This window comes from Peromyscus eremicus, chromosome 9, assembly GCF_949786415.1.
Source record: "Peromyscus eremicus chromosome 9, PerEre_H2_v1, whole genome shotgun sequence".
NCBI classification, from domain to species: domain Eukaryota; kingdom Metazoa; phylum Chordata; class Mammalia; order Rodentia; family Cricetidae; genus Peromyscus; species Peromyscus eremicus.
This window is the reverse complement of record NC_081425.1, coordinates 55,938,815-55,958,086: the sequence shown is the minus strand read 5'-3', so window position 1 is coordinate 55,958,086 and position 19,272 is coordinate 55,938,815. Positions and strand designations below refer to the sequence as shown.

Genomic DNA, 19,272 nt, shown 5'->3' with positions numbered 1-19,272 from the left:
CCAAAGAACAGTTCTTACAGACATAACTATTGTAGTCTGTGCCCACAACATCCAACAGAGAGGAGCTGTGGAACAAAAAAGTTACAAGGACACCAGTGTCCACGGAAAATGTAGCTGTTACTGAGAATTCTTTTTTTTTCTTCTTCTTAAGGAAAACAAAGAAGTTCCTAGGGGAGAAAAATTCCCCCAACGTTCTGTTGACGCTGTTCTTTGGTTAGTTATCTTCTCGAACTTGGCATTGGGTCAGACTAGCTAAAGGAAGCCCTAGAGAGGACACATTTCAAATCCACCCTTCCCAGACGGAAGAAAATAAGGCCCGAGGACAATGTGGTTCATCCAAAGGCACCAGGTGCCTCTAGGCACAGCTGGGACAGTAGCCAGCCCTAGCCCACTTCTGCCTAGGCCTAGACACTTCCTGTAGGCTGCCTTTTGGGAAAGGTCCAGATTACCATAGCCTCTGGCCTTGGGCAAGTGGAAATCTGGCCTCCCAGCTGTTCTTTTATAGACATGAAAGGGACACCCAGGCCCTGCCAACACGTCTCTCCTTCAAGCCCCTTTCTCTTGTACACCGTTTTCAAGGCTTGCCACCCAAACGGCCTTACCTGCCCTGGGTCCTCACTAGCTTGAGAGGAATGCCAGGCTCTTGCCCTGTCTCTTGACACACAATGTTCCAGAGTCCAGAGTGGGAAGCTTGGTTCCTTCTCCAAGAAGTAGAAACATGGTAGAGGCTTCTAGACGGTTCTTCCTTTCCAGAGATCCCAGTAACAGATGTTCCTGCTCTCCGAAGGAAACAGCTGGGGAACGTCTCAGCACCTCTGGACACAGACCAGCTACTTAATCAGCAGGGCCTAGTGGAGAACTTCCATGACAGGCTCCTTGTTCAGAAACCGATGTGAATGACAAGTCTGCGACAAAGTAGTTTTTGTTTAAAATTTTTTTATGAGCGTATATATTAATATATTATATATATAATTATATATTAATTATACATAATAATGAGTTCAATAATGACATTTCCGTACATGTATATAATGCATTTTGATCTTATTCAGACACCCCCATTTACTCTTTCTTATCCTCTTCCCCCTCCCATAATCTCTTCTTTCTCTTCTCTTCCTCTCTCATGAGTTTCATTAGGGTTGCTTACAGGAGCATGGAGAGGCAAGTTATTTACAGAGACATGGGCATCTTACCTGTGGCTATACCACTGAAGAAAGTGGAACAGTGTACTTTGAAAGTAGGTGTGAGGTCCCTAGGGCCAGAACCAGTGAAGCCCACCCTGCTTGACTGGGTTCCACTGGCATGGGAACAATGCTTAGGTTCTATGGATCCCAGAGACAGGGAAGGCCTTCTGGGTTCCTGGTGTATAATTTATTCATTCTTAACCCATTTCTGTTTCCTCCATCTGTCTGCCAAGGGACCAGCAGCCCAGCGCGGCGTTTAGAGAGCCAAGTATTCCCTAACACAATGCCTGTATCATCCTCAGTGTTTCTGATACTCTCCCATTTAAATGGGGGAAAAGAAAGGGACAGCGGTTAATGGGTTAATGTGGAAGATGGATGTGCAATAGAGTGGACTGTGACTAGGCCAGAGTAGTGTGTGTACCCGTCTTCTTCTAAGGCTCTTCTGTTAGGGCCTGGCTATGAGGCCTCCGGTAGCACGCAGGGAAAAGAACAGCCACCTATCTAGGGTCCCTCTGGCACCGGCAGTGTCATTTGTGATGCCCATGCGCCCCCCGGTGCCCCCCGCCGAGTGCTGCACCCCTCACCCCCACCTCCAGGCTTCCAGAAAGCTCCTGGTGCATTCCCCGGCATTCTCCGGGCGTGAGTCATGCAGGTTTGCAGCCAGCCCCGAAGGGGGTGTGCTTGAGCCGAGCACTATAAATAGGGCGCTTCCCTGGTGCTCACTACCAGCGTCACCAGGAGGAGCGCACTGGAGCGACGCTGCAGACCGGTGAGACATCCACACCTTTCCTACCCTAGCGCTGTGCTGAAGCCACCACGGGAGGGATGGGAGGACGGGGACAGCAGCCAGGTGAAGAGATGGCGCAGCCGTGGGGAAGTGGGAGGAAGCCAGAGTCTCATCACCAGGCAGCCGAGCCTGGGGTCGAATTGCACCGGGGCTGCGCGCTGTCTCAGACTCGGGAGTCCCGGTGTTCATTAGCCCGGATCACAATTTCAAGGTTGTTAAATAGGCCGCATGCAAAGATCTTCCTTTTGCAAAAATGGGGAAACTGAGGGTCGAAGCCTGTGCTGCGTTGCGTGCGTTGCGTGCTTTGCGGGAGGCGCAGGGGCGCGAGTGGCTGCGTGCTGCGTGCAGGTGCGTATCATGGTGGGCGGCTGATGTCTTACATGCATGAGTCACCGTGTTTACACCTCCCTTCCAGCTCCTGGGACAGCACATAATAAATAAGATGTGTGTGTAAGGACACGCTGAAGCCGTTCAGTCCTGCTTAACACAGGGCTGAACGCATCAGTCTTTCAGAGAATTGCTCCACCAGGCCTGAACCCTCTGACCCCACCAGATCGTTTTATACGTCAAACGAAAGAGAACTGAAGCCCGATGGCTTTCAGAATTTCTGGATCCAATTTTAAAAACTGCTGCTGCTGCTGCTGCTGCTGCTGCTGCTGCTGCTGCTGCTGCTGCTGCTTTAAAGGAAGAAGTTAGGAATCCAAGTGTCTATGCAGGTTCTGCAACAGGAAGCTCAAGAGAGTACAGTTTAGTGCCCAACCTTGTGAGAATAATAAAACAAGCCGCAAATGTTAGTCAATGGATTATTAGACAGCCACAAATGTGTGACTTTAAAGAATATTTGAAAACAGGTCCTATAAAGGGATGGTTCAAAAAAATGCATTGAAAATAAATGGAGGAACTACGCCACAAGGGAAAAGACAGTGTTGTCCTGTTAGATAAGGAGGTGCTTGGCCCTGGTGAGGCTCATCCACTCAGGGCAGTTGGCAGCCAGGCAGCAAGCCAGCCTCCGAGTGATGAGAGGAAGTGAGTCAGTGTAGAGGAGAGCACCAGGCTGTGTGCATTGTCCTTGGACCAGCAGCGCCACAGCACCTGGAAGCTTCTGAGACAAGCAAATTCTGACCCAGAGTGAGCATTACCACCAGACGTCAGGGGAGTCTGTACCTGGGAGATTTACAGAGTAGAGGATCCACCGATCGCTCCTTTGAGGTCTGTATCAGGTCCATTTTACAGATAAAGAAACCGAGGCGGAGAGATGTAAGACTTTTGATGTCAAGGAAAGAATATTAAAGTGGGGTTTTGGAGTGCTGGGCTCTCATCCTGGGGTGGCCGTTGGCTTACAGTGTGTCTTGGGAGACTCAACAGCACCTAGGCTTTGGCACTGCTGTAGAGGTGCAGAGGTTGGGTGGAAAAGCCACCCTCCCCTTTCTTACCTGGGAGCTTGGTGCCTCTCCAGGCCCCAGGTCTCCTTTGGCAGGACCCGGGGCCACTGCAGCTCATCTTGAAATTGTCTCACCTCCCTCCCCTTCAATGCTCTTCCTTGGCTACCCTGCCCTGTTTCTGGGCACCATACTATCCTCTGAACCCATTTCCAAGGCTGTTGAATGGATTATTTCCCAAAAGTCACACTCGAGGCTTCTCCCACCCACAGGTATTTCTGTGGCTTCATCTCTGATGTGGCAAAGGGTCTGTCCCTGCCGGAGGCGTTTCAGGCCTCAGTGAGCATTTGGGAGACCTGTGAGATCGGGACCTTCCTAGCCGATCTGAAACCAGGCTGGTCCAGCTGCCCACCCACCGCTGGGGAAAGTGCCTGTCTCTTCTCACACGCGGCTCCTCTGCCTCTGTGTCCATAACTACGCCTGAGTAGAGTCCTTCCCTATTAATGATCTACCCAGTGTGCCGATGGGCCTGTCCAGCTGAGAGCATGTTTTAGAGCGAGCCATTTCAGGAAGAAAGACCGCTCCTCCCTTCTCTGTTCCTGTGGTTATGGGAAGTCGGTGAGCCCAGATAAGCCGTTCTGCACAGGCTTGGAGATACAAGGCGTGTGTGTGTGTGTGTGTGTGTGTGTGTGTGTGTGTGTGTGTGTTTATGCAAACAATCCAGCTTCTGGGAAAGGGTCCATTGTGTAATCCTGGGTCTTCATCCTGTGTCCCCTGGCTCAGGGCAGCCAGCCCAGTGGTGGCAGGGGCACCTTGGCAGAGCATGCTGGTTCAGGCTTAGAGGGAACAGGCATGTGAAAGGGATTTACTGGAGCCAATGGGTCTGTCCTCCTGAAGGGGCTTTCACGGGGGCCCACAGCTAATCTCCGGCTTTGTCTTCCCCTTCCCTCACTCTGCTTTCTCGGCTTCCTACACAGTCCTTCTCTCCTTATTTTGCTTCTTTACCCCCACCCCCACCCCTTGAATCCATATTCAGCCCAGCAAACGCCTCACCCAGACGTAGTCAAATGGATTGAATTTCCGTTTGTGCTGACTGAAGGGGGTGAATGTTACCTCTGACTACCGAAAAGCACACTTAGCCCTGGGGGCTCTGAGGGGATCATTGAAGGGGATAGGAGAGGGATTATTTTTCCCCCATGTTCCTCAGGGATAAACTGCAGTCATGCTAGCTGAGGAGGACAGACAGACAAGGACCACGGGTTACAATCCCACCCCACCTCCTTTCTCAGGGAGCTGTGGCGGGCTGCAGGAAATTCATAAGGAGCCCCCCCAGCTGTTACCATGATGCTCTCCTGTTCTTTCCACACAGATCTGCTAGGACTCCTGACCCAGAGGAGGCCGCACCATGAAGATTCTGCTGCTGTGCGTGGGACTGCTGCTGGCCGGGGACAATGGCATGGTCCTGGGGGAGCAGGCCGTCTCCGACAATGAGCTCCAGGGCAAGTAGACTGAGGAGACTCAGGTGGTGGGGTCTGGGGTAGGGCCACCTCTCCCAGCTCGTCCCAAGTGCTGAGGGCTGTTTTCATACTGCACCCTGGGTCTGTCCCTGTCCCTGTTCTGTCTGAGTCTCTAAGCTCCTGCTTTGTTGTTTTTTTGTTTTGTTTCGTTTTGTTTTTGTGGTCAGATGCCTTCTAGACATTGACCTCTATGTCCCAAGCCACTCATTTATACCTTCCTGGTCCCCTCACCCGGCTCCCTTACTTTTCTCTCAAGGCTGTGCCCAGACCATTTAAAACTTGGTCAGTTTTACCCTTGAGTCCCTCAGCCTCTCCCCCTGGAAACCTGGTTTCGCCAGTATCCTTCTCCGGGCAAGAACAATACAGTTTAACATGAAATAGTCATCTGAGATCACCCCCTCCTCCCCATCTTCCAAGGCTTTCCCGGAAACCTGCCTTTCCTCCTTCCTTCTCTCCCAACCTCTTATTCACAGCTGACCAGTTCTGTGGGGGTTTTCATTTAAAAACCCAGATATTTGGGTCAGTCCTGGGTGTGAGTCTGCCCTATACTCTAGTTCAGTGGTTCTCAACCTTCCTGGGCTGCGACCCTTTACTACAGTGCCTCAAGTTGTGGTGACCCCACCATACAACTATTTTCACTGCTACTTCATAACTGTAATTTTGGTACTGTTATTATTAATCATAATGTAAATATCTGATATGCAATGTATCTGATACGTGACCCCTGTGAAATGGTCATTCGACCCCCCCCCACACACACACACAAAGGAGTTGTGACCCAAGGTTGAGAACCACTCTTCTACTTGTAAACCTCTGGGCCACTCTCTTGATCTCACAACTCTGCTCCTAAACTCCAGCTTTACTGAGATACGATTGATACATCAAAAGGATAGATTACAGAATACAACCTGATGCTCTGATATTGATATGCATGGTGAAATGATTGCCATTGTCAAGCTATTAGCTATCCATCACCTCACCTTATTGTTGCGGTTCAGACACTTAAAATATATCCTCTTAGCACATGACAGAGGGTAGAACACAATATTATTAACCATGAGCACCGCGGGGACCATTGACCTCCAGGCTTACTCATGCTGCATAATTGAAACTTCGTGCCCTTGGCTCAACGCCTCCGCCCCCACCCCCGCTGCCTCCCATCCACTCCCCCTTCTCATTGGATGTGTGTGACCCTGGCGTCAGGAGTAGTAGACAGAACACATTTGAGGTGTGGGAAACGGTGCTTGACACAGGATAAGCATCCAGTAAGTGGTGCCGCTGTGACACCATGTGTCATCGCCTCCGTCACCTGCTGCTGTGCCCTGGTGACAGTCTCCATGGTGACCGCAGCTCTTCATGTACCTTCCTGTCTCCATGGTGTCCTGTGCTGTTTCATTGATCTTCCTGTCCTCATCACCTGACACGGTGCGTCGGAACAAAGAAGTTCAAAGGCTGGGCTGAGCTGAACTCCAGAAAGATCTATATCCACAACCACAGACTTTTATTCTGTTTTGATGCTTAAAAGGTTAACTAACACTCCCCCCCCCCCCTTCTTTTCCTTGAAATATCGAATGGCAGGGGCCGGACATAGTATGGCTGCCTTTCTCTGTACTGCTCCTGTGGTACATGTTCCTGAGCTGTGGGGGTGGCATCTACCATGAGCCCTGTGATGAGACACAGAGGCAGGACAGAGACCACAGCAGCTGCCACTGGCTTGGGGTGGTGGTGATAATGTCTCAGCTTGACCGCTCCGACCGCCCCCGTCAGAGCAGGGCTTTCTCAGAGCCCTACTGGCTCCCAGGCTATTGCTCCAGCCCTTTCTTCCATTCAACTCATTCTACCTTCCTCTCTCTCTCTCTCTCACAGAAATGTCCACTCAAGGGAGTAAGTACATTAACAAGGAAATTCAAAATGCCGTCCAGGGAGTGAAGCAGATCAAGACTCTCATAGAAAAAACCAACGCGGAGCGCAAGTTACTGCTCAACAGTCTAGAGGAAGCCAAGAAGAAGAAGGAGGTAGGGCCAAGCCTTGCCTGGGCCTGGCCCTCTCCCTGCTGGAGGGGAGGAAGGGGACATGGTGGGCAGATGTCTCGTGGGGTTGCCATGGTGTCCTAGTGCAGTCTTTACAGGGCTTTGCTGAAGCTGGCCTGGACCAAGGAAACAGAGAAAGCACATTTGCTTGTGAAAGCCTCGGAGCTGAGGTCTTGGATTTGGTTTCCTTGCAAGTCTGGCCCAGGGCCTGAAGCCCAGATTCATTTCAATAGATTTTTCTAGTACTTGTTGAAGATAGGGCACGGTGCGGGACTCGGGAGGGGGATCACAGCAGCGTCTGGCTACTCTCCACTACTCCTTTCTTTGGTATTCAAAATTACTTTTAACATGAAAGTGCTTATTATAATATTTAAAAATTAATGTGAAATCTTTGTAATCTATCCTTAGTCATCTATCCAACCCCACTTAGCCACAAGGAGCAGGCTTCAAAACCCTTAGTGGAAGCCTGAAGCCGTGGAGAGTACCAGGCCCTCTAGATGTGTGTTTATGTACCTATCTATGATAATGCTTAATTTAGAAGTTACAGACAGTAAGATATGAACAACAACAACAAAACAGAACAATTATAATGTTATACTGCAGAGAAAGTTATGCGGATGTATTTCTCTCACTCTCAACGTATCTTAATTCCTCATGGTTCACGAAACTATTTTTAGAATGTAATTGACCTTCAGTAGCTAAGACCACTGATGATAATTGGAGGCTGCTGTGTTAACACTTGCTTAACTTGTCTTCCACATTTGAGCATCTCAGTTGGCTCTGGTGCACACTCACACAGAGCAGAATTTATACACATATCCACCATTTACACACATTTCTTTTTCCATATCTATATATAGACGTCCACATCCGCAGTAAACTAATATCTCTTCAGGCACAGGATTTGAAATTTTTATTTTGGCATTCCCTGGAGCCAATGACTGGGCCAAAGGCACGGTAATGAGTTTGATGGTTGGTGTGACTTCTGTTTTGATAGCTTCGATTTGCATGTCAGGGGCCACAGTTACATAGAAAGATGACACTGGTGTCTTGGGGGAAATGAAAAGAGGAAATGAGGCGTAAGGGAGAGGTGGAGCCTGAGGAAAAGACTGTCAGAGCAGTAAGTCAGAGAGGTCAGGGAAAGCTTAGGGAACATCCGGGCCTTGGAGGAGAAGAGGCTGCTGAGAGCCCCGGGGGTGGGGGGCAGCAGGACAAGAGGGCTAGGGCGAAGATGAAGGCTGCAGGAGTGCATTGTACATAGACCAGGGAGGCCTGCTGGGACTCTGTGCGGCTCACCTGGCCCTGTTATCTTCCCGAAGGATGCTCTCGATGACACCAGGGATTCTGAAATGAAACTGAAGGCATTCCCGGAAGTCTGCAACGAGACCATGATGGCCCTCTGGGAAGAGTGTAAGCCCTGCCTGAAGCAGACCTGTATGAAGTTCTATGCCCGTGTCTGCAGAAGCGGCTCTGGTCTCGTTGGCCGCCAGGTGAGAAGGAGACGTGTCCACGGCCTGAATGAGGAACATGGAGAATCCATGAGATAGGCCTCGTTCCATAGGCCGGATACGGTTGATTAGCACTGCCTGATGACTTGCCTTTCTAGTGTCATGGTTGATTGGTGATGTCTGACATGAGTGCAGATGTAAACAATCATCCCAGGTCTGCTTGCCGGGTACCATCTCTTAGAAGACCTTGAACTAGCTGGGTGAAATGGCCTCATGGTATGGCAGAAACCTGTGCTCAACTAGGAGAAAGGAATTAAGAATATTTAGCATATTAGCGTTGATTCTGTCCCTACCTGTGAGCTCCACAAGGTTGAGACTTAGTAAGATTCATTGTTTCCTGAAGGCTGACCAGCCCAGTGGGAGTGGCTGTCCTCTATGGTCAAAGGTGACAGGGGATTCTTTTGAAGAGACTTGCGAGAGGTAGATGAGTGACATGAGCTGACAGAGTATCCTCCGGGAGGCAGAACAGTGGGAACTGGGGTCACCTGCTGTGTGATCAGAGGAGGATGCATGCAGGGCTGGAGTCAACACCTCCTCACTGTGCTTCTCTGGGTCCCAGCTGGAGGAGTTTCTGAACCAGAGTTCGCCTTTCTACTTCTGGATGAATGGCGACCGCATTGACTCCCTGATGGAGAGTGACCGGCAGCAGAGCCAAGCCCTAGACGCCATGCAGGACAGCTTTACCCGGGCATCTGGCATCATGGACACGCTTTTCCAGGACCGGTTCTTCACCCACGAGCCCCAGGACACCCACTACTTCTCACCCTTCGGCTTTCCACACAGGAGGCCTCACTTCCTATACCCCAAGTCCCGCTTGGTCCGCAGCCTCATGCCTCTCTCCCACTATGGGCCCCTGAGCTTCCATAACATGTTCCAGCCTTTCTTCGAGATGATACACCAGGCTCAACAGGCCATGGATGTCCAGTTCCACAGCCCAGCCTTCCAGTTCCCGGACGTGGATTTCATAAGAGGTCAGAAAACCCTGCCTTTCTTTTTCAGAAGATGGGAACCTCCCAGATGTTGAGGCTCTTCCAGGGCTTGGCATGTGCCGTTTTTTTTATGTTCCTAGCGGCCCCTTAGGCTGGTATTCTCTCCGTTTATAGGTTCAGGGAGCTAGGATGGGGGTAAAGGAATGCAGACGACAATGTGGGGTCCAGTTCAACTTAGCACTGTAAAGATTGGAGCCTGTGTTCTTTGTGACCCGGGTTGTGCCTCCTACAGGACCACAGCTTCTTTCTTAGGAACTCTTGAGGGCGAGGTGTGTGCAGCCCTGTCCTTCCCGGCAGTGAACTGTATTACAGCCTTGCTCGCCCTTAAAGAAGGTGTTCATGGCCGTGACCTTGGTGTGCAATGTCTGTAAGGATGAAACGTAACATGGACACAAGAAGCCAGTGTCTAAGGAGCAATATTCTTCATTGGTGCTTTGTGTCCTAACACCATGTTCTACCTGGTGTGGTTTGCACCATGGGGCTCCATGGCCGGTTAGGAGGGACACCAGCCAAGGAGAATGAAGAGCAGAGAACGCCGTCATGCCAGAAGGCACACAGCTGAGGGGATATGGCAGGAGAGAGCTCCTCAGATGGAGATGGTGGCTGCACGGGCCGTACCTGCCGTGAAGCCATGGGGATTATCTGATTCCATGTGCGCAGGCAAACTACCACGCCGCACCTCCCGCTGACCACAGGGCTGAGCAGAGGTGTGGAGTCGTGTTGGGTGGGCTCCCTTCCAGAGGGCTGTGCGCCTCAGCCTGCCTCTTTCTCCCTTCATATGTGTCCAGAAGGTGAAGATGACCGTACAGTGTGCAAGGAGATCCGCCACAACTCCACAGGGTGCCTGAAGATGAAGGGCCAGTGTGAGAAATGCCGGGAGATCTTGTCTGTGGGTGAGTGGGGGACCAGTCTACAATCTGGCACTGTGGTCATCTGACTTTGGGTCACCTGTGACTCACTGGCGGGGTCCTTCTTCAGAGACTAGCTTTCTGTCTGTGAGCTGGGGTCCCTGGAAAAGTCCTCACCTTGATATACAGCCTGCTGTCCTCTTGTCTAGAGTTAGGTTCTTGATTTGGGAGCTGGAATAGTGCTCTACCACTGAGCGACACCCGTTGTATTTAAAATCAAGTTCAGATGCAGATTGTTCTAACACAGATGAGGTGTATCTAAAGCACCCACCACCTTGATGGCCCATGGTAAACCCGCAGTCCACGGTGGGTGTCGCCATAGAATTTGACTATAGCCACCAGCAATTCCCGTGGTTACTTTGTCCACAGTGCCAAGTACAGTAGACCTTGTTTTTTTCCTTCGTATTATGAAATCTTAGACGACATGCATTTTGTTTAACGAGCACTCACCACGTGCCAGGCACTGCTGTAAACATTTCAGATGTTTGCTCACCCTTCAGAATGACCTTGTGAGCTGGGTACAGCTCTTTTCATCTTGTAGAACAGCTAAGTGACTTACCTTAGATTATGAGACATGAGATATCTCACTTAGGCTGTGCTTGTGAATAGCACCCTGGGGTTTCTCCCACGGGACCCTGAGCTATGTCTTTGTGACGGTGGTCCTTGGTATCCTGCCACATTCTTTTTTGGTGGATGAGTCCCTCAGAAGATGACATATTTTCCTTCAGCAGTTCCCCAGGCAATCTGGGTGTGGTGGTACCCCCCCCCCCCCATAATCCCAGCACTTGGGAGGCTGAGATAAGATGATGGTGAGTTCAAGGCCAGTCTTGGCTACATTGTGAGATTCTGTCCTAAAGAAAACAAAACAAAATACAAACAGCCAACAAAACTGTTCCTCAAAGTTTTGTCAGGTCTGGCTATCGATCAAATGCCCCCGCTTCAAGCCCGGTCTTTACCGTGGTTCCCGGACTTTGCAGCGCTCCCTGCTCAGATCACAAAGGGTTAATCTTCCTTATCAACCCTGTGGTTTTGCTGTTACTTCATACCTGTGGTTGGCCAGGACAGGCCTTCAGAGTCTGGTTAAATATTCCTAGCCTCACTCCTGCGATGTTAGGAGTCCATGCAAACAAACATTAGTGTTTCCAAAGGTTGTGGTGTGGAATGTTAGACAAGTATATGGCCACACCTGCAGGCTTTCCCCAGGAAACTGTCAGGCTAGTTGAATGACAGAGAGTCTGACCACAAGGAAGCCAGTCACCTGGATCTCTTACATCAGACTTAGAGATCTTAGACCACACTCTAGCAGTCACCATGTCTAGCACCCATTAGCTCTTATTTATGGTGCTTACAATTTTATGGATAGGCTCTACCAGGGACCTGCAGCCTGGGATGTCTTGATTCAACCCTGTGGGGCAGGCCTTTGCACTGCTGAGCATTTAACAGCATCTTTGGCTTCCACCTGCCAGATGCCACCTTCCCTCCACTGTGACCATCAGAAATACCTTCAGAACTTCCAGAATGTCCCCTGGTGGGTAACAAGGTCCCAGGTTGAGAACCACCAACTGTGTAGCCCCTCAGGGACTTTTCCTTGTTTGGGATATTCAGTAGTAAGAACGTTCAGGTTATTTCTCGCAGATTTCTTCTCAGCCTGGCTTCTTGTCTCTAATCCTGTTTCTTGCCCCACACAACGTTTTGTCTTATTTTAGTATGAGTGATCACAGCTGCACATAGGGCCCAGAAGGTTCTCTTCTCTCTTGTCTTGCTTCGTTTTCATATAGCCATTCCTGGATGTTTTAAAAATAATGGGGGGGGGGGGGACTGGTTTCCAGACGACATGGACACTCTGTAGGTCTTAGAAACCTGAGATCTACAGCGCACCAGAATGTCCAGATCTCTCAAACATGCTCAAAAATAAGCTTGGTGAATGTTGTAGAACCATTGTCTCAGAGGAGGAAGAGCTCAGGTGGAGGAGTTGAGGATGTGGGTTCAATCTTGGTTCCACAGATTGTTTCTCTTATAGATCTGGGCAAATTTCTTACTTCTGGAAACCCGTTTCATTACTGGTAAAACAGGAGTTTTGATGCATAGGTCAAACCAAGCCTACTTTGAGAGAAAAGGACACCTGGAGCACCTGATGTGTGTCTGGCACACAGTAGGTGCACCTAGGTAAATAATGCTCCTCTTCTCCGGGGAGTGTCGAGTGCACAGTAGGTTCCTTCTGTTTGGAAATGACTCCCGGGAGGAACTAAGGCAGTGAGAGTAACTCCGGGTCTGAACACATGGAGTAGATGACCTCGGCACTCCCTAGAGAATGGTCAGCAGCACTGGGACAAGTCACCAAGACTGGTCCCGTCTACCACTCAGAGAGAACTCACTCATGCTGCTCCAGCACAGCTTAGCGCCGCCACCACTGTTTCCCAAAGCATGAAGGGAGCAGTGCCTAGATGCCCATTTCGGGGGACTGCTTCATGGTTTGTGGAGCTCCACTCAACAGTAGCTCTGCTGCAGATTCCAGCTGCAGGCGCTGGTCCCCAAGGTCATTTTCATCGCCCCCTAACTCTCCCTTCGGGGTTCTGTTCCTTGCTGTGGGATGGTCTGTATGTCAAGTGTGTTGCTGATTGGTCAGTAAATAAATCACTGATTGGCCATTGGCTAGGCAGGAAGTATAGGCGGGACAAGGAGAAGAATTCTGGGAAGTGGAAGGCTGGGAGAGAGACACTGCCAGCCGCCACCATGACAAGCCACATGTGAAGATGCCGGTAAGCCACGAGCCATGTGGCAAGGTATAGATTTATGGAAATGGATTAATTTAAGCTGTAAGAACAGTTAGCAAGAAGCCTGCCACAGCCATACAGTTTGTAAGCAAGTCTCTGGGTTTACTTGGTTGGGTCTGAATGGCTGTGGGACTGGCAGGTGAGAGAGATTTGCCCTGACCATGGGCCAGGCAGGGAAACTCTAGCTACAGTTCCTTTCTTCTCCCGACAGACTGTTCGGCCAACAACCCTGCGCAGGCTCACCTGCGCCAGGAGCTGAACGACTCCCTGGAGGTGGCCGAGCTGTTGACTAAGCGGTACAACGAGCTGCTTCATTCCCTCCAGACCAAGATGCTCAACACCTCATCCCTGCTGGAGCAGCTGAACGAGCAGTTCAACTGGTTGTCCCAGCTGGCTAACCTCACACAGGGAGAAGACCAGTATTACCTTCGGGTCTCCACAGTGAGTTGTGTTCCAGTCATGTGCTGTGCTTAGGCTGGGGCCCATGTGTGGTCTAGAGATGATGTGTGCCTCTTAGAGGTGGAATGGGACAAAGGTACTACACAAGAGCACCTATGAGTTCCACTGGCAGGGACTAGGGAAATCCTATGCATGCTTTAGCATTGAAATAAATGCCTTCGCCCTTTGCGGTCAGATATCCAAGGACGTTTCCAAGAGAAGGGAAGTGAGAAGGTCCGTGGCTTGCGCAGGGTGGGGAACTTTGGGCAACTTTCCTGCCCCGTCCACCTGTCAGCCTGACTGCAAAGCTGCTTTCTTACCGGGGATTGAGTTAAGTGGCCCATGAATTGGTTCATTGTCAGCCAGTGAAAACAGCTTCCTTTAATGCTTGGACCTCTCCCTCCCCGTTTCAACCACAGAGCAGCTAACATATGTACAAGCGAATGTTGGGGCCAGGCATGCTGTAAGCCAGCACTGGGGAGACTGAGGCAGAAGGGTGGGGAGCTTGAGACCAGGCTGGACTACATAGTGAGACCCTGTCTCAAACAAAGTGGAAAACAAAAAAATAAGACAAGATAATAAAAATTTGAAAATCGAGTTTCTGGAGTGCCTGCTCAGCTGCTCATTTTCAAATGACATCTGTTCTTTCAGACTGGGATATTTTTGCTCTGACTTGTCTAGACATCTTGACTAGTGACAGATAACAGAAGATCCGCATTTGGTTGAAGGGGCAAAGAGAAATTCCATATCCTTTGACAAAGAAGGGCACACTCTAGACATCGTGTATGGATGCCTCACTTGCCTCCTTCTGTCTAGGTGACAACCCACTCTTCGGACTCAGAAGTCCCCTCCCGTGTCACTGAGGTCGTGGTGAAGCTGTTTGACTCTGACCCCATCACAGTGGTGTTACCAGAAGAAGTCTCTAGGGATAACCCTAAATTTATGGATACAGTGGCTGAGAAAGCACTGCAGGAATACCGCAAGAAAAGCCGGTAAGCAGGCAGCCTTTCTGTGACCCCGAGGGACTGATAAACAAGCCTTTCTGAGACCCTGGGAGGCTGGAAAGTCCTCAGAAGTCCAGATAAGGAGCAGAATGTGCATTCTGGGCACGGTGCCTATCCCTGTGGCTAGAGTCCACGGGTAAGCTAGGAAAACCCTGGGAATTTTCTTTTCTCCGCTCTGGGAAATGTTTTTCCTTGGTGGTAAGAATGTGGGTATAGGTGGCTGCTTCTCAGAGGGATACTGATTCTTCTCCACTCTTATTTTTTTCAGAGCGGAATGAGACAGAAACATTGCTTTTCCACACGTGGGGGCCTCTAGAAGTGAAGGCCCCCCCCCAGCTCCCCGAGGTTGCCACAGACCCCTAGAGAGCCCCGCATGTCTCCAAGCGAGTAGGCCTCGACCCCAGCAGCCTCTCCTTCCTCTGGATCCTGCGCTCTAACGCCTGCACTTGCTGCTCCTGGGGAGAACTTCCCCATGCAACTAATCCAATAATAAAGCCGCCCTGTAATCTGTGTCGCCCGGCCTGTTTCCATACCTGACTTTCCTGCCGACTGCATGTTTTCTTCTGGTATGGGGAAGAAACAGAAAGAGATGGGTCAGCTGGCCAAGCGCTTGCCACACACCTGAGCTCGGTAAAGTCAGGCATGGCGGCACATGCTTGTAACCTCAGCGTGGTCAAGGTGGGGGAGAGAGGGCCTTGGCACTTGCGGGTGAGGCAGTCTCACCCGATCAGTGAGCTCAGGTCCCCCGAGAAAGATCTCATCTCAAAACACACAGGCAGAAAGAGATTGGCAGAGGGACACCCAAAGCTCCACACTGATGCAAAAGAAACCTTAAAAGTAAGGACCGAGATTATAAAGGGCTTGCCATACAGTAGAGAGTAAAGAATATCGAGGCAGCTGGGGGAACCACTGGCTTGGAGAGAGGCACGTTCCACTAAGCCACTGAGGCAAATTCCTGAAGTCCATGTGTCCTGACGGGTGGGGCAGTCTCCCAGAGAACGCTCTGAAAATCAAGGTGTAACTGTGGAAAGTGGCCCGCAGGAAGCCAGGCTAAGAGGCAGTTTTCTTTTTATTTGTAAGAACTTGGAACTCTGGGACACCTTCTGGACCATGGTGGTCTCTGATCACTTCCTCTCCATACAATCTTTACCTCTTCATTGGGTGGTTATTTCTCTGCTCATGTGGTTTTTAAAGTTCCTTCCTTCACAGCTCAGGCTCGGCTGCCGGTCGGCTGCAGTACCAGGTGCTGCCAGCAGGTGACGCTGACGGGCCATAGTCTACATCTCCATTGAGTACACCCTGTTTGTCACTTGCTGGGATCTCAGGCCATTGAGTGACGCTGTAGAAACGATGATGCGGGCCATTTATTTGCAGTCCTGAAGCTAGTGAAGAGCAGATTCAGGGACCAAGGGGCTCCACGGTGGCCTTACGCCGAGGCTTCTTCTAGCTCAGTGTGTCCTGTGCAGACCGAGCCTTGCTAGGTGTTTTCTAGAACAGTTGGGTCAATCTAGGTTGCACAAAGATGAAGAGAAGGTACAGAAAGGGCTTGGATCATCAGAGTCCAGCACTGACCCTGCCGGTGGAGTAGCAAGCAGCACGCTGTGCGGAGTAACCTCACAAGGTTCACCTCTGATCCCAATATCCCTGTTGCGGCCCTCGCTGACTATGACAATGCTTTGTGATGGCCAGGCATCATCCGTGCGTGCACAGCTCTTCCTTCTCCAGCTCAGTGACTTATGGTCCAGCAGTGGCACTGACCATCTCTGGTCCAACTGGAAGTGGATGAGGGTTTGTCTAGGCTTGGGATGGAGTTGTCACAGGTTGGGGTACCATGATCAGCTGTCCTCACTTGTACCGGCACCCAGGGGAACAAAGACCATGTCTTGAGGTGGCGCCAGGCCCGCTCTGTGACCTCATCTTTGCCTCCAGTCTCTCTAGGTGTCCTAAGGCACATCACAGGATGGGGGTGACTGGAGGGCCACTTTCCCCCAGCTCATGTTCATAAGTGACCACAAATGCCATGACATCTTTGCCAATGATGTTGTGAGTGTAAGACCACACAGTGACACACTGACACCATCCCATGAAAGGGCGCATTTTTCAGACTGGCAGCCAACAGGTCCTAAAGAAAGGAGTTAGTTCTTTGAAACTGGCCCATGATGACCTTGGCGGCCTTGAACACAACATGCTACTGCCTTACTCTGACTGTGTAAAGACGTCCTGTGTCTAGAAACACATGTCAAGATCATGAAGCCAACAAACACACAGGTGACTCCTTTTTGGAATTTTCTGGAAATGTCGGGGCTTCTCTTGACCTCTGAAAGGTCCTGTCTTGTGGAGAAGACATCAAGACAAGGTTGATGTCAGCAGCACAGACCTTTAGTGACATCTGCTCCCCATTGCCTGGTGATATTGCCCCTCTTTGTAGATTCCCATTTCAAAGTCTCCCTGGCCTGTGTGATTAGGCTCTTTGGAATGATTTTTCTGGCTTCCAATCTTTCATTCTTGTGATAGAATCTGTTTTTTGCAAGACCTCAGGAAGGGACCTTACTTACAGGGATCGGGGAACTTCTAAATCTGAAGTCAGCTATGGTTTGTAGAGCTCGGTGTCTGCTCCCTTCTCTGAGACGTTCAAGGTCATGTTTTTGTTTGGGCCATGGAAGGCACACATGTTAGGTTTTAGATTTTTTTCCTCTGTACAGCCACTGGGGACAGCTTGAGGCCCAGTCCAGAGACCTATAAGAGGCTACCACAGAATGACTAGAGAGGTCCCTTCCTGTGCTGTGTGTTCCCTCTGTTGGTGAGCTTTGATGGCCCTTCCCAGACAGCTCTACCAGTGTGCCTTCCTGACAGGTCACTGTGTCTTATCTAAGGTTCCAAGGTGACAGAGTCGATCCATTCTCCAGTCTTAGTTACCTCCTATTGCTGTGATAAAAATACCTCAATAACAGCAACTCAAGGAGAAAGAGCAGGCAGTTCCAGATGTAGCTCAGTGAGGCTTCATCTCCCGTCAGTTCCACAACCTCCCCAAACATCTGCATCAGCTGGAGACCAGGTGCTCAGACATGGGAGCTTGTGGGGTGGGGGATTGCACATTTGGGCCACCATGTAGGTGGCCTGGTCAGCTTGTCTAAGTTTGTCCTATCCTGAGCCAGAGACCCCAGGGCATAAGAGCCACATAAGCCTTTGAGTGTACGAAGCTTTAACAAAAACCTCAGAGTAACAAGCTGGTGGCTGCATCCCATGGGAGTCTCAGAGCTCACCTGGGCCCCTTTTTTTCTCAGCTGCATACCTGAGGAGCATGGGGACAAGTGGGCATCTGGAGAGAAGTGTGCTTGGTTACTTCTCTCCCCAGATGCAGCTTGGAGAACTGATGCTATGCTGTGATCCTATTTACCCACCCAACCCCCACCCCAGGAGGGCAATGGTCCTCATCGTTCAACTCCATTTTAATTTCTCGGCATGCTCTAATGATTACTGCCCACTTGTTAAGAGACCAGGCTGGGCAGACAGGAACAGGCACACACCTCAGTACCCATGAGTTCCCACATCCAGAGAGGAGGCTAGTGTTTGCCACCAGGGGGACGGATGATCTGGTTCTTGATGCTTCAGGCTCAGTTGATGGGGAGGCAGCCTCGGACAGAACCCAGCCAATGGGAACTTGGAACAGAGGAAACAGAAGAAAGATAGAAGGAGGGAGGAAAGATGGCTCTAGATCAGTAATGCCCTCGGGAGCCCAACACAGGTTCAGCACACATCACTCAGGGTCAAAAGGATGGTGCCATGGCAGTCTTCTGGACAGATGGCCTTCAGGGGTCGAAAGACACCAGCTCAAAGCAAGAATAAATTGCACTCATCAGAAGCCAAAGCCCCTAAGGATATGCAGGTGTTCTGGCAACTGGAACGTGTATTTTCAGAACACTGGGTTGACTGAGCAACCTGGGGATTGAAGAATTAAGGAACTTGGAGGTGTCAGACTTAAGTCATTGGACTGAGTCCCTCACTGCCTATATGTCTTGAAGAGAATGCTCAATCCATAAAGTTTAAGAATTGAAATGTAAACTATCTAAAAATCCATGCTGTGAAAGGTTCTCCTGTCTGCTCTCCCCAGGCTCCTACTTGGGTGGAGCCTTCTGACGGAAAAAAAAAAAAGTTATGAAGCCAGTATGAAGCAAAATTGGAGTAGGTAAAGGAAAGTTCTGGACTTGTTAAGACAATACAGGCTTTAATTTAAGTGTGGGCATGGAAAGAGACAGAACATCTGAGGAAATAAGGGCTTCTCAAGGGATTGGAGTCACTGGGACTCTGGATAGCCCTCTGTATGAGCAAACTGAATGGGAGATTGTGAGTTAAAGTGGGGTGGGAGATTTGATGTGTGGATTTTTCCAGAATAGGGGTCACTTTTTTTTGTCCTTTATGGGGTTTTCCAGATGTGTTACGGCATCAGATGAATAATGGAGAAGGCAATCTCGCAAGCCCAGTGGTGGCAAGCTGCCATTATTGTGACGTCAAGGACAGTCAGTGTCCATGTTGGTCAGGTCGTGTTGGCCCCAGCTGGGTTTGGGTGGTTTCGTTCTTCACTGGTGGAGTGATACATGATGTTTCATGATCGGACAGCTCTGTGGTTTCTTTTTCTTTAAGCAACACGTAGTTGGCCCTTTCCCCACCATGCCTACGCAGCCTGTCTCATTCCCCTCATCTTTGGTCTTAGAGTCTAAAGACATTGCCTTTTGTAGCTTACTCTGAGGTACTGA

General features: G+C 50.2%; 1 protein-coding gene across 3 annotated transcripts in view; it reads left to right on the top strand.

The window, feature by feature from the left end:
- Positions 1-15,028, top strand: part of Clu (clusterin) — a 57,647-nt gene extending 42,619 nt beyond the window's left edge. Inside the window, exons 1-9 of one of the 3 annotated variants that reach the window (XM_059273443.1) lie at positions 1,831-1,953; positions 4,720-4,849; positions 6,734-6,882; positions 8,217-8,387; positions 8,965-9,376; positions 10,183-10,287; positions 13,288-13,517; positions 14,331-14,506; positions 14,787-15,028. In XM_059273443.1, coding sequence (XP_059129426.1) covers positions 4,756-4,849; positions 6,734-6,882; positions 8,217-8,387; positions 8,965-9,376; positions 10,183-10,287; positions 13,288-13,517; positions 14,331-14,506; positions 14,787-14,796 — 1,347 coding nt within the window. In that variant the 5' untranslated portion in view covers positions 1,831-1,953; positions 4,720-4,755 and the 3' untranslated portion in view covers positions 14,797-15,028. Of the gene's footprint in view, positions 1-1,830; positions 1,954-3,039; positions 3,181-4,719; positions 4,850-6,733; positions 6,883-8,216; positions 8,388-8,964; positions 9,377-10,182; positions 10,288-13,287; positions 13,518-14,330; positions 14,507-14,786 lie in introns of those variants that run through there. The other 2 variants (XM_059273445.1, XM_059273444.1) reach the window with 2 other exon arrangements.
- The last annotated feature ends 4,244 nt before the right edge of the window (positions 15,029-19,272 follow it).